Source organism: Tenebrio molitor, chromosome 7 (genome assembly GCF_963966145.1).
Source record: "Tenebrio molitor chromosome 7, icTenMoli1.1, whole genome shotgun sequence".
Taxonomy (NCBI): domain Eukaryota; kingdom Metazoa; phylum Arthropoda; class Insecta; order Coleoptera; family Tenebrionidae; genus Tenebrio; species Tenebrio molitor.
In genome coordinates, this window is record NC_091052.1 from 9675811 (window position 1) to 9691721 (window position 15911).

At 35.0% G+C, this 15911-nt stretch overlaps 1 protein-coding gene across 3 annotated transcripts in view; it reads right to left on the minus strand.

Annotated features, from left to right (window-relative positions):
• The window catches only part of dpr8 (defective proboscis extension response 8), a 72489-nt gene extending 61719 nt beyond the window's left edge, over window positions 1-10770 (minus strand). The window contains exon 1 of one of the 3 annotated variants that reach the window (XM_069053787.1): window positions 10277-10770. In XM_069053787.1, the coding sequence (XP_068909888.1) occupies window positions 10277-10328 (52 nt within the window). In that variant the 5' untranslated portion in view covers window positions 10329-10770. The remainder of the gene's footprint in view (window positions 1-10276) is intronic. The other 2 variants (XM_069053790.1, XM_069053788.1) reach the window with 2 other exon arrangements.
• Window positions 10771-15911: the final 5141 nt, after the last annotated feature.

Genomic DNA, 15911 nt, shown 5'->3' on the forward strand with positions numbered 1-15911 from the left:
TCTACCGGATAAAACAAAGTACAGGTACCGACAATAAAAACAAAAAATAAAAACAATGGGACGTTTTATGTCCGCCGCTGAATATGTAAAAAGAAGACCGGAGATGTTCCATTAAAGGTCGCACAGATGCAAGTTCCTGAAAAATTAATTCCATCTCGTTTTCATTTAATTTCACTGCAGAAACGCAACCAGCTCTAAGCAAGTGCTAGTAAAATTATTTCATTACCAAGCCAGCACATCATGCAAGCTATTGTACAGTTCTTTACACAGCAATACTGAAAGAGGGAAATTTTAATTTAGTTCTATGAAACTTGCCCCAAACTACAGCTACTTAACAAGGAAAAATATTTTGAATTTTTCTTCGTCATTTCTTACAGAAATAATTATTTCTCAACATCATAACCTTGAAATTATTTTTTTTTAAATATTCCAATTGTTTACATCAAATTATCAGTTATAGTTAACAGCTTGTAAATCACATGTTCAAGCTTTAATATATCAAAGTTTATGTATGACAACAGCAGAGCTGAATGTAAACAGCTTATTAGTCCTTATTGAATCCTTACGTGGAGCCGCAGCGTCTGGTAAAGATAATTAGTTGTTCGGATGAGAAAAACATGATTGGATCAGCGTTAAAAATGTGTGACATTAATTATAATTAAAGAGGGATCTTCCATCAAAGTTCCTCTCGGAAAGTCTTACGCAACGTCGCCCCACATTAGAGGGAATTGAATTTTCTTTAACACTGTATGTGTCAACTATCTTGTAGTGTTTTGGCGAAGAGACGTAATGCAGAGTGACAGAGCGCTAATTTTGCCACTGATTTCATTAGAGGTGGGATGTGAGCGAATCCTGAACCAACGGCAATGTTACCTCAGTCATTTCAGAGATGAATTAAAATTTGTCAGTGTAGATAATTATTTTTGATGTGTTTGTTCGGATTGAGTGTTGTAAAAGACACTTCGCTCTTTAAAGTCGACACTAATTAGAAGCGAAGCGAGAAGAAAGCTGTGCAGAGGTGGGTGATAATAGTTTGAGGAAATGTGATACGTTTCGGGATAAGAAGCACCAAGGGTTGGAATCTTCTGGTGCACGATAGATGGTCATCCATCAGAGCTGCCATTCGGTCTGAAGTAACAATTAGTCTCCATTACACGCACCAAATCCTTACGGTTTTGCGCCATTACGAATCTTATATTTATCCGAAAACCGAAGTTTTAATTAACCACTCGACGTTACGGTTAAAATTTAAAATAAAGCAGAATAGCGCGGCGCGTCCCAATTTGTTTTTAATGAAATTTTAACCCTCCCTTAATTAAATAATCAAATAAAAGCATAAATTTTACGACGTCTCTTAAAGGGATATTTGCAGGTTTAAATTATAAAATATTCTCGATTCATTAGTTTTGTTGGTGGAGCATTAAGAAAGTCCGTTTCTTCGGAGCTTTTTATTCGAGAAAAGAAAAGGAAGTCAAGTCATAATTAAGGAAGTCATCCTTAAGTGATCCCCCTTTGAGAAGGAAAATTGACATTAAGTAGAAGCGAAACTTGATGTGATTGGAGTGGAAACAAATTCGCCAAGGTAACTGCACAACCCCATCAAGATAACAGTATCTTTCATAGCATTTAACTTAATTATTTTCTCTTGGCCGTAAAAAATATGTCTCCAAATTATCTCCCTTGACACCTGATACACTTTCAAAAACCACTTTATCTAATGTGAATCAGGCGTCAAAGCGTCTCCTTCCCTTTCTATTGGGACAGATGAAGATAAAGCAACACGGAAATAATTTGTCCGTTTGATTTATTAAGGTCGGGGTTATTAAAAAAACAAATTAGATATACACTGTGATAAGTGAAAACAATTACGGAACACAAACAGCGACTGAATGAAAATTTAAAAAAAGCCACACTGCATAAAGTCGCTCTCATTAGGCAACTTCAGGGTTTGTTTTAAAGTTAAATAAATTTCCACTTAGAACAAAACGAAGTGATTTTAAAAGCACATGTTTGTCCCCCTTGATTTAATAACGCATTTAAACTTTTGTGTGCAAAGCTTTGGGCCGTACGTTTGGTGAAACAAACCGGAATTAAAATTTTACAACGCCATTCTTGGCGACCCTAAAATATTTATCGATTTATTGAGCCGTCCCGTCTATTAATTTTCCACACCCAGAGACGTAATAACATAAATCGAACCCGCAGACGGTCGGTTCACAACACGAATAATTAATCGACGGTACTCGAACCGATAATTACGTAAGTGAAGAAGTTTTACCCGATTAAATTAATGTCGAAACTCTTATAAATAAGTGGAACGCACCAGTTCCTAGTCGGGGGTTGCTTTATTAAAATAATAACGGAAGCGGAGTCTGTTTCGTTATCAGAGGGAGAAAAGCGGCGGTCCCGTCTGGGGTGGCCGAGAGAAATCTTGAAACGGCCGTCATAAAAGCATGTGAAATACGACCGTTATAATTATCACGCGTACTTATGGCCCGAATTGTTTAATTAAAAAACTAGAATTTATGTAACCCGAGTCGCAATATTTCGCCCCGCGAACCGTCGGAGTTGCTTCCGCGTGACAGGATGCGAGAAAGCATAAATGACTTTTTAATTTCTCCCCCGGAGGATCGCTTGTTGCGCTTAAGAAAACACAGCCAACGATTTTTAATATTGGCGTCTTCGGCGAGTCCTTAAATAAATAAGCCCGTCAGTTCGAGCGTCTAACTCGGCCCTTATCGATCCGGCGATATTAAAATGTATAAATGCAACGAGAATGCAGTGCGATCTATTTTTCTCAGAATTATCTTGGTGGACCCGTGATATATTTCCCGGGAGCGTCTGCATGCTGAAAATGTAAGCCGATAATTTATCTAGTGGGATTAAAATTTTGCCTCTGCGGAGCAGATTTCCCAAATCGTTTTACTCGGACAATCGGGACGAGCGCTTTAAAGCACTTGCACAACTTCTCCGCATAAAAAATCGCAAAATAATTTATCGGTTTTTGTTGCGGGATGTATGCGACTCTCCCTCGACAGTTATTACTGTATTGTATTCCGGGCTAAGACATTTCTTTTGTAGTGTCTAGTAAACATTGCCCCGCTGATAAATGATTTCGGTTTTTTCGACCGACGAAATATTATCTTTATTTCATATAATGGGGCACTTAACTTTTTCATTTCCTTCCTTGTACAGGACTTTAGTCGGCCCCGAGATTTATACTTCTCCCGAATTAAATTATTATTAATTTTGAACTGATCAAAATTCACCAACTCCGAGTTGCAAGTCAAGAACTTATCGCAACTGCATCAAAATATCGTATTGCTAGTTTCAAAACTGATTTAAAGCGCAATTTAGCAAAACAATCCAATTTGGGAGTTACAACTTTTGAAATTAGCTCGGCTCCTTTACAAATTACGTTTTTCTCTCGTAGAAAATGATATTTCAGTTTGCTCAGATTCACGTGTTAGTATCGACAAATATGTCAATTAAGAGGGTGAAATGGCGGCGCAATTTTTGTACCAAATATTTTAAAATAGCGTCAAAATTCGATAAAATAGCAATTTGAAGCGAACGTGAACTGTCACAGACAGACTAATTGGCTTTTGAAATAAATCACTTTTTAGAGCAAGTTTTCTTGATGAGCTGACAAAACCGGAAGCGCATTAGCCATTTCCTTAAATAATACATTAAATTGTGTAATCTGTGCGATTATTGTTTTATTTCGGTATTAGCGGCGGACTTGTCGAGATTTTAATTTTTAATAAAAACTTTCCTCAAGATTTCGCCTCTGAAAGACTATTACTGCGGGAAATACATTAATGGTTTTTATAATCAAGCATGAAAATATTATGAACGCGATATAAATTTTACGAGGATGAACGAAGTAAAATAATGAACAAAGCCAGAAACTGGCGTGGTTAATGTACAGCTTTAAACAAATTCATCCAGTTTCGCTCTTAAAAATACATCAGCTTTTCTACAGCAAAATGGAAAGCTCCATGGTTTTACGAATAATTTCTGGAAGCAATTAACTTTTATTATGCTCATTTCGTAGCTTTAAATAAAATCCTTCAAGTACCTATGTAACGGCACCTATAGATCATCTTAATTAGACCTTTCGCACAAAATTGCCTCTAAAATCCTTAATTAAGACATTTCGCTTTGATTTGACTGTTAATGTGACCAATAAAAGCAAGAATTGACTTTCCTAGAGAAAATCAATTTAAAAAAAACAGCAAGCAACTTTCGGATTTATTTTTCTTTGTATTTATTGCTCTATTAATAGACGATAAAAATTAGTGCCACGATTGGAGAACTCACAGCTTTATTAAAATAGAAGTTAATAAAGTTTTCTTTTCTTCAGTAAAATATTTAAACTTGAACAGAAATTTTGGAAGCTTAAAGCTCGCTAAAGAGAGATGCATTTTTAAATTAGTTAATAATTGACTATAAACCTTCACTGTTTGCAAATAAATTACAAATTCACTACATTATTAATTAAAACCAATACTTTTGTGATATTTCAAATTAAACAAAATTGGTGGATGCGCCGGGCCAGTCATTTAAAGTTGTTAATTATTTTGCAACTTAAAATATGTATGTTCAAAAATATTTTAATAAATTAAATTAAATAGGTCCATGCGTCAGGTTTGACTTTCAATCCTTGGTTATTACTGATTGGCTTGTGTAGTTTGCAAATTAATTTGGTAATGCATATATTTACCTTAATATTTTTATTATTAATTTAAATATGAATAAACAACAAAATAACCGCAAGGATATTTAAAATAATCAAATTCCGAACTATGTACCAACGATAACTGGCAACGGACTCTTATAATTGCAAATAAACATGATACTTTGTTTGTCTGAATTTACAGTAGAATGTAAACAATTAAAGCCAATAAATTTTTAATACCGTAAATTAAATATAATTGCTCTGGGCTGGTATTACAAATGAGTAAACTGTTCATTATTGTGTGCAAATTAATTTTATTAACTGTTTGCTTGAATTTACAATAGATAATTTGTATACATTAGTGAACAAAATTTTTCTTGCAAATAAACGACAGTTTTTTTGAATTTTTAGTAGATTATTAATTAATACCAATAAAATTGTCGGATAGGCTGATCTAGGGCTATAAATTATTGGCAAATGGTTCTTACCGTTTGCAAATAATATCCTATAAAGACTAATTATGTTGATAAGCACTGCACTATTACTTGATAGTATTATCCGTAATAGTGTATGTACTTACTCCGGCAAAATTGCCGTGCCGCCAGGTGGTGGAGGGTTAAGAATTTGTAAATGAAACAAAATTGGTGAATGCGAGGGAGAAAAACTTAGCAATTTGTTAATTAAAATGATCCAAAAAATTTAAAAGCGTTTTAACAATTAAATACAGTTGAAAAATGCGCCGGATTACACCATACTATTGTGTTGACATAATGCAGCAAATGTCTTAATTAACAGACAAAACCAGTCGCTGGCTTGGCAATTTTTTGTAGCAAACAGTTTCATCCGGAAAAATCCGGATGATTTATGGCAATTCGGAGAGGCCCCTGCAGCGACTCTTAATATACAAAAAATTAATATTTAAAGCTCTTGGGTTAATTCTTTAGAATTATGGTAGCATAAAACGTACAAATATACAACGAGATTTGGAGCTTAACACGCGGGAATTTACAACTCGCGAAACACTGCAATGAACTCGTATTATCCCTAATGTAATAAGTTAAAATTAACTACTATTTTAATTAAAACTAAGAATTAACCAGCTTGTTGCACGGCGGTTGATGCCGCGAAAAAGCAAACAAACAAACTGTTCCTGCTTGCGCAACAATTATTACTTCTGCCGCTAGTAATAATAACACTTATCTTTTAAACCCGAGCTGGTGCAAAAGAAAATAGAAAATAAAGACGCTTCCGCGGAGAATTTTTGTTATTCGGGAAAAGTGAAGAATGTGGCGAGGAACGGGCCTCGTGTAATAGTCCCACAGCTGGCAACTAAGCGTCAAGACAAACATCTTCACATGTCGCGCAAATACGTGATTCTGCTGCTCCTCCTCGGCATATAAATAATTCTTTATCTGGCGGTGTAGCAGCTATTGGAGCCACCACATTTTGCTCATAAAATTAGGAAAGTTTTAAGCGAAAAACGCAAACCACAACTGAACATTAATTTCAAACGGTTACAACCTTCAGGACTAATTTGGCACACAGGGGCTTTGTGGGTAAATTGATGAATAAAAATTGAATCTCCTTCGCTTTGCATTTATTGGGGTACAAATTTCGCGTCCGATTTCTAGATCGATCTCCGACAAGTTTTCTAATAAATTCGGGATTATGTGACAGGTTTAACGGCGATTACCTGAGGAAGTAATGATGCGGTATTGATAAACTAGCTTCCGGTTTTATGAAAATGTAAAAAGTTGCGAGAGCGACGAAGCCGCAAGAAAGGAGGATAAATGATTAAAACATTATTTATTATTAGACCTCAACGTGTCGAGTCCGTGACACTTAAGTAATGTCCGAGGAATAATTCAGCTCCGGGCAAAATTCCGGTGACGTCTTGCAATGCAATTTGTTAAGTCGTGCGCGTTGAATAAATAAAGATAAGTCGTCTCACCGCAACTTTTCGACATAGCGTAATTCTCAATAGAATTCTCGAGAGTCAACTCATGTGTAATAAGTTGGGCAAAGTAGCTATGTAATACAAGTTTCCGTATCAAATTACATTCTTGCGAACGACCTCACTTTAGTTTAAAAGCAAGAAACGTTGACACGAAATCGTGATGAACAGCCGAAAGAGATGCGAGGAACGAGGAGGAAGTGCAAGGCTGACTGGTCAAGGAACACAGAAACAGAATGGAGGAGCCACTTATTGTAACACTCGGAAGTGGTCTTATCCTGGACCCCTGTACTAACTAAGAAGCTCTCCGGGAATTGTGGTAATCATTAATAGCCGCCGTATTCCGGACACGAACGGCACAAATGCACAGCACAACCGACATAAATATTGTGTCTTATACAACAATCAACTAAATCATAACAAAGTTGCTTTCGAGCTGTTATTACCTATTATTATTGTTTCGGTGTAATTGCCGCAATAAACTTTTTTAATGGTTCAATTAATTAAAAGCGTCAGTCAGCGTGACCTCCACGAAGGCGGATTTAACAATTATGAGAGAAAAAGAAGCGTTAATTGTAATCTGCGACCCTCCTAAAGCGTCTTCGGGCACACATTTCTCCTCCGAGACCTTCTAATTTGGTTTACTTTCACACAATACGGCGGCAAAAATGTCTCTTTTGCAAAAAATACCACACACCCCGGAACAAATTTAATTAAAAGTCGCCAATAGCCCGCACATGCCCCTGTTTAATATGGAAAGTCGACTTCATCTTTACGCAAATTAGATTTTAATTATTTACATCTTTCAAGATGATAAAATCGGCGCAAGCTGAAAGCTTTTTTTGCACAGCGGAAAAATGCCCTCGTAAACATTAACGTCTTAAGACAATGTTGCTGGGACAGGTTCTTCTTGACGCAATTAAAATATTTTTTAAAAGGACGGAGCTTAAAATGAAATAGAAAAACAAATCTTATCTGAGTCTCTTACATTCTCTGTCAGACGCAGCGCTCGGAACATCTGAGCTTAATAAAGGGTTAAAGCTATACTCGGAAATGTCGCTTGCAACAAATAAATTTATCCTGCTTGTTCTTAATTATGGTCTTTATTTCCTGTTTGCGAGGACAAATTAACTCATTCCATCGCCAGATTTAAGGCTGAAGGTAAAAGGCGCAGAATTGGTGTGCCCAGACGAAATATTCGACTTTAGATTTTACATTTATACACTGTGAAAGTAGATTTCTTTAATTTAGCCCAAACAACACATTTTAAGTAACGCTCAAAAAATCTTTAAAAAATTCTTTCAAAAAAATTGCAATATTTCTTTTATGTCTTGAGCCAAAGAAAATTCAAAAACTGTGTTAAATAAGTTTGTCAGTGGCAATTTAATTGGAAAAAACCGCATGATTGTAATTGTAGCAGCAGTTGAGAAAATAATACAATAATTTTTCAAAAATGGTGGAGGCGCCGGGATATTTTTAAAATAAAATAGCGGTATCTCTATTACTGTTTAATCTAAACCAAGTTCAAATACTGTCCTTCATAGACTTAATCATGACAAGTCGAATGCAGAAGACCTTGTAACTCCTTCTCCAACAGGAGCTAAGAAAAATGCAAGTTTTAAATTGCGAAAATGGTGGAGGCGCCGTGAGATTTTTGAACGGAAATAATATCTCCGTTACTATTTGAACCAGATGAAATCTAAAAACTGTTTTTAATAGATTTAATTGTTGCGAATCGAATGGCATGACTCTGTTTGTAAAAGTATTTTTATAAAATTATTTCCAAACCAATAAAAATATTTCTTCAAAACATATAAAATCTGTCTGGTCGTCGTAACACAAGGCAATATTAAAGTCTTAGATATCGAGTTATTACGTTTTTACGATTACTTGAGAGCCCAGTAGAAACAAGTCTCATAAAGAATTTTTATATTATGTGAAATGCAACCGCAAAGATATTGCAATGGTGAAATAAGCAGAGGAAGCCTTTCAAAGACGTATCATAAACTATCACTTCCGGGAAATATTTCACAATCTCGGTTTTATTTCCACCACAATCAGAACCAATCGAAGTTTGAATTGAGGCTTGTCTGTCGATATGTTGTTTCCACCTGTTCGATTGCACCGAAATCTATTATGGAGTGTTTATAAAAAAATAAATAACTATCGCTTTCGCTGAAAGAGGGAATCTTGAGAGCGCTCGAAATTTAAAGTCGCAGAATCGATCCCGAATAATAGAATGTTTGGTAGTTTTTGCAAAAGAGAATATTTATTGCAGTGAAAAAAGCGTTCCCTATGTTAATTTCCACACAGGTTATTTAAATTCCAAGAACAAACACGCAATGTAGGTCTAACTTCCGACAAGGATTATTCCGAATAATTTTGAAAACTTTCGTACTTCTTTCAGAAAGTTGGCAGCGACACGAATTAAGCAAGCACAAATGTTAACAATTTTAATAACATTATCGCACGACCGCGATGTTTAACCCCTTTCAGAAAACAAAAAATTCCAAAAGGGTTAACGACGCTTAAGCGGTGAAAATGTGCCGAAACAACGTCCAATTCAACAAGGTTTTTAATTATTCCACCTGTTCACAGGTGTTACGCAAATCTCATTATTTCATAGGGCAAAAAGTTTCCAGGTGGGCGGTTGGCAAATTAATCTGAATAAAACCAATTAGCCTGAAAAATTATTTAATAATTATTTGATCGGTAAACGATGATCCGTTGTGTGAAAGCAATTAAGTCCTAAATTAATTTTAGAACCCATTTCGTTATCGACGGATTTGTTTTAAAAATGTAATAAAAGGCACGGCAACGGCTGTCTCGAAAATCTCATTATCTCGTAAAACTTCTCACATTTTACAAGACGCAGGAATTCGTCCCATAATTTTGTTCAAACGTGATCGTAAATTATGATAAATATTTTTGGGCTTGTATATTTTTCTGCAAATATTTGCAGGTGGAATTTTTTCCAAAACCTTTGTCGATTAAATTTTAATTAAATTTTGTTGGCACTCATTTTCGCTTTCTCGGGATAATTTAAAAATATTTTATTCGGTTTTTCAAATCGAAGCCGATAGATACGATTAGTGTGAAGTTAGTGCAGCAAACTGGGTAATCTAAAAATGCAAATGGCGTGTAAACAAAATTACTCCTCCATCCTTCATGTATATTTTAAATTGTGTGATCCCAAACGAGCAGTCGTGGTTGTTATTTATTTATAAATCCACAGGAGGATATTACACTTCCTATAATTAGCAGAAATATCAATAATAATAAGGTACGAGTATGATAATAGTAGTTATTATTGTTTGGTACGAGTGGGCGGGAGTTGCATGTTATAACAATTTGGAGTTGTAACTTTGGCGGTTTATTATCTAAAAGTTTAGTAAACGAAGTTAGACAATAAGCAGAAAATATTATTAGTACCAGGAGGAATGGGCTGGTAACATCGAGAAGTTTGTCGTTACAATGACTTCCGAACAATGGACTAATTTAATCGTGAATTTAATTTGGACCCACCGAATTACGGTGTTGTCAACACTTAAATAAAAGAGAACTTCTCGGAATTTCCGCATTCAACACAGCGAAATATTCAAATCCGCCCCATTACGGGCCGATACAAATGAGAACTTTACCTGAAGTGTACACAAGAAGAAGAGCTAGGAGTAAGTAAGAGAGAGCAGACATTTTAAAAAGTACAGATCCCCTCTGACGGATATCGTATTAACAAGTTTTGAAAACTTTTCACATTTTTCACACGCCAACACAACTCCTGTTAGAAGGTCGCAGAGGGCGCGCTGGATTCGCCGACCGGCGACAATGTCATATTTGGTTCACTGTGTATATGTTGTAACGTCGGTGCATGACGGTAGCATCGGTGGCAGCGAGACGTCCGGCGTCGCGACGGCAGGATAACTGCGATCCTGTAGGCTAGACGGTCCTGCTGACATGCGCGCCCTCTATAACACCCTGTTCTGTAGGTGTGCTCACACACACATGCACGCTTCTTGCACTACAAAGTAGAAATATTTCAAAGAATCTCGTTTGAGCTTGAAGCACTGCGGTAACTGAGGAATTACCCCGAGCGACACACAACATGTTTTGTCATCGTCTCGGGAGTCAAAGGTGGAGAGTCGACGGTGAAACGTCGTTAAAATTTTAATCAGGAATTATCTCCCAGACGCGGTTTGCTGAAGGAGCTCAACATAGGAAAACAAATATATGTTTTGAGGATGGTGTAGTAAAATTCCAATGATAATAAGGTCATTGCTTGACGTAATTAATGTCGGTTACCGGCCACTAGACACGTGTTGGGGGACGCTTTACAAACACTAGTCCACGTACCTATGCCGTTACTGCCAAAGCAAATATTTGCTCCCTGACAGCGTAATATATGCAATGTGGAGAACAAGTTTTGGTGACAATGTAATGATGCTCCGTAAAACATTACGAGGGGTTATTACCAGACCTAAATGTTTTAACGATAAAACTCTTTAATGACAAGAAAACATAACACAACACCGGAAATAATAGCCAAACAAAGGTCCACACCGATTTTCATAAAAATTAACCAAAAGACCTTGATATCATTGATTATTCTAAGACTTCGATTTAATTTTGTTAAGGGTGGAATATATAAAAATGTATACAGGGTGTTTTTTAAATGCTAGTACAAAAAATACTGGTAATAGGTGAGGATTAGTAGAACTCATACACAAAAAAAATATCTAATGTCTTTTCATTTTTGAGATAAGAATAAATTAAATTTTGGTTGAAATTGTGCTGAATTAAAGGTAATTAAAAACGTAATTGGGGTTGTCAAGCAACAATAATAATTTTGTTGTATTTTTTTTCCATTGTCGGGTTGATGTAGTTTTAGATTAAAAAAAAAGGTTTTCTGAATTTTTTAGAATATCCATATAACCCAGTTTATTTTTGTACTAGAATTTAAAAAACACCCTGTATTTGGTTAATTCCAAAGATTATGAAAATTGCTAATCGGAGAATTATCAATAGTACGTATTTTTCTCTTTGAGTTAGAAACACGAGAAATATTTATTTCGAAATGATGATTAATAAGGGAGGTATGGCCGTTTAAATTTTTTTCTTAAAAAAAAAGAGCCAAGAAACCTTTTGTCTGGAATAGGATCCAAATCGGAGTTAACTTAATGGACTGGACGAGATGAATTCAGGGACAGGGAAAGTTCCGGCCCCAGAAGCCATCTTGTGGTGTGGGAGTCATAAAAGGGCATCCTCAAAATTAATTTCAAGGTCGTTTTAGTCAGCAACTGTAGGTCCTAGGTTGGATTAGTTTACGGATAGTTAATCAAGAGAACGAGAGGAATCCAGCGGTGCAAGAATCATTGCCGTATCTTCAATAATAATAAGCGAGATCCTGTGCAAACTGAAGCTGATCTGGACGAAATTCGAAAATGTTTAAAAATGCGAATCAGACCAAAGCAGAAGTGGTCTACGTAACTGAACCCGGGGAAAGGTTTCCATTGCCGGAAAAATCATCGCCCTAGAGCCACTCTAAAGAAAGCGCAAAAAATCAGTTTTTTTTTCTCGAAAATGGAAGGAGCAAGGTATATTTTTTTAGCTCAAAAGAATGGCCTTGACGAAGGGCTCTTTATTGCAATTGTATGCACCAAAATATAGAATTTAATTTCGGACGGCTCTGTTTGCAAAATGTTTGATATTTACAAAATCTAATATGTACTAATAAAATGTCTGCTTGGAGATACTTGAAGATATTTTTAGAGCTGGATGTATAAAAGCAAATGCCGGATAAAAGCACTTTAAGAAAAAAATTAATTAAGCAAAGCTACTCGTACCAGAGAAACATTATATTCGTTAGTTCATAGTTGGTAGTTTAATTTATTTTCTAGGAGATGAAACAACATATTTCAACGGTTGATACTTAGCTAATTGTGTTGAAAGTTGGTTAATTTACATTTACTTAGGGAATAACCACAAAGGCTATAATACATATTTATAATTTATTGATTTATACAGGAATAATTAACCAATTTTGTTCTTTTAAAACTTTCTAAGTAAAAAAAGAAATGGGGAAATATACGTACAAAGTTACAAAACAGGCATTTATATTTGCATTTTTTTAAAATTTGATTATCTCATTCACTTAAGGAATAATTGGACCCTTAAAAAATAGAAATGGGTTTTTCTATTGTGTCAACAATTTCAAAAATAATTATCAAATTACCAAAGGATAATTACTTTGCTGTATGTTTTACTTGTTCATACCAGAGTGTAAATCCTGACAAATCTAATGAAAAGCATATTTTTTTCGCTTAAAATAAACTTGGTAAAATAATGAATATGAAAACAAACAACATGCCGTAAGTAGCAAAAAAGATGTCTTTTAAAAAAATAATTGAATTTAATTTTTTACGGACAAACATTTATTTCAGCTAAGTAATTTATATTAGTTGAAAAAGCCATTTGAAACCTAACGAATTGACTGTTTTTTATGTTAGAAATGTTAGAAATATTTTTAGCAATGATTCTATCTCGCAAAAGCCTAGTAAAATCACAATAATAGTGTTGTTGATAAACTTAATTCAAGTTGAAGAGATATTGTTGAAATGTATTTTACACATGCTGTTGAGTAGGATGGGAGGTCACTTTTAATAATACAGTGTGTCCAAAAAATCTGGAAACACCCCAATAAAATAGAAACGAATGGTTTTCGAGAAAAACGCAAAAACAGGTGAACTAGCGTTTTCAAAAAGCTTTCTGTTGATGGTATCTGTTTGCTGTTTTTGATGACCTTGAAAGAGTTATGATGTCATCAGAGGTTTTTTAAATGGCAACGTCGCATTTTTACTACCGTTTTTGATAGATCTCTTTTAATCGTCTACCGGACGGTCAAAAAAATTTTCAATTTATATAAGAAATTTCTTGAATTTTTTTTTTAATAATATAATAAGTTTTTCAAGATCATCGAAAAGACCAAAAAGAAAATATCAGCAGAAAGCTTTTTTAAAACACTAATTGACCTGTCTTTAGATTTTTTTCAAAAATTATGTGTTACGTTTTCATTTGGGTGTTTCCATACTTTTTGGACACACTGTATAACATAGACTCACACATCTAGAGGCTGTATTCGGTCACTTCAGTCACCCGATTTGTAGCCAATGGAAGATAACTGCAGTGCACTTAAATAACACAAGCCTGCACTGATTTCGATGTTTGCATAAAATTGACTGTTTTTGAACAATTTCGACCCCCTGATTACGAAAATGATTTTGGTTTTGCGCTATCACGTCTAGTTTTTTCACAAATCGTTTTTTCTTAAAATTGAAATGTTCACCTAGAATGAATGAATTATTTCAAAATTTCGATATTGTAATATCGGACAACAATATGGATATTCGAAATTTCCTTGTTTTATTTGCGAGTGGGACTGCCGGGCACGAGACAAGCATTGGACTCAAAAGAAGTGGCCTTTAAGAACTAGACTTGTACCGGGAAGCAATAATAAAAAATAATTTAGTTGTATCCTAAAAAAGTAGTATTAGGTACCACCAATGCATATCAAACTTTGTTTGATGAAGCAATTTGTAAAGCCTCTTGATAAAAATGGACAATGTTTCAAGTATTAATGTACAAAGTTACCAGATCTCTCCAATGCCAAATGAAAAGAGGTTAGGACCTCAAATAAGATCTTTGTACAAAGGTAATGATTTTCAAAATTCTATGAATGTTGTTGAAAGGAATGCCTGGACGGCATTTAAGAACGTCATAGAAAAATTGCTTGGAAATCACAAAGATGAAGACTACGAAAATATTGTAAGAATCATGTTTAAAAATGTTCACATCTTGGGATGTAATATGAGTTTGAAAGTGAATTTCCTCTTTTCGCACTTAAATCTTTTTCATAAAAATCTTGGTGCTGTCAGCGAGGAACAAGGGGAGCGTCTTGACCAAGATATAAAACAAATGGAGAGGTGATATCAAGGAAGATGGAGCGTATCAATGATGGTAGACTTTTGCTGGATGTTACAGCGCGATGTACCCAAAAAAAAAAAATACAGCAGGCAATCAATTAAAAGAAGTTTCCTCACAAAGCGTTAAAGATGCCATTCTCATAAGGAATAAAAAATTTAGTTAGATTATTAACCAAGAATTATTATAAACATCTTATTTTCCTAAATAAATTGCTTAAATTTTTTTTTTAATTGTGAAAAAACCTGACGTGATACAAAAAAATGAATTGTATTTTTGTAATCAGGGCTCCAATGTTATACAAAATCAGTTATCAAAATCAAAACATCGATTAAAAAGTTTTGTTTTGCAGGCCTGTGTAATTTACAGATGCAATGCATGCCCAATTAACAAATATTTTAAAATCAAATCTCAGTCGAGAATTTCTTCGTGATTTATGTGTAAATTTCCCTTCATTTCCATTGTCAAACCTGGTAGAATGTAATTCAATTCTAGTCAATACTTTTGGAAATAAGGTCCTGAATTATTATTTCCATCGAGAACATATTTGCCCACTTTATCTTCCCAGATAGAAAAATATATGTAGTTTTATAGCATTCGCCTGACAGGTGCAGAGTACCCATCCAAGTCGAGATTTATAGCAGACGAAGTCAGCGTCATCAATATCCACTAAGTTTGTAATAGTGTGTGTCAAAGTGGATTGAACTGCGTGTTAGATGATGGATACCCCAAGGACTCAATTACAAATGGATACAAGAGCGTGATATGTGAGAGATGTAAAGTTGTACTTCGTGTCTTATTGAACGAGCCATCCGAGACAGACATTTATATAGTGCATCGCTTCTTCGGTTTCGCTGCTTTTGGATGACCCCACACGTTTGATAAAAACTCGTCTGAGGCTATGGATTAAAAAGTCCATCTGCAAAATCTCATATTTCAAGTCAGACCGAGCTCTTCTCTTATTATGGACAATGTTTCATATTTATGAAAGAGCGAGCATGTCATGTTCCATTATGGAGATTCTATAGAGTCGTCATTAATTTAAGTGTAGGGTAGATAAGCCGTACACAACCCTTACAGATTCACCAGACATACTCCAAAAACGGGAAAAATTCAAACCCCACCGGTTGATTTAATTAGGCCTTGTCGGCTCGCCTAAGAAATTTGATAAAAATTTTAATTAGCCACTCTAATAGCCAATTTAAAACATAATTTGATCGGCGATGTGGCTGCGAAGTTTTATCGAGACTCAATGGAAGTTGTCGAGTCGGGAGGATGGTACAGTCACCCCACCACATTTTC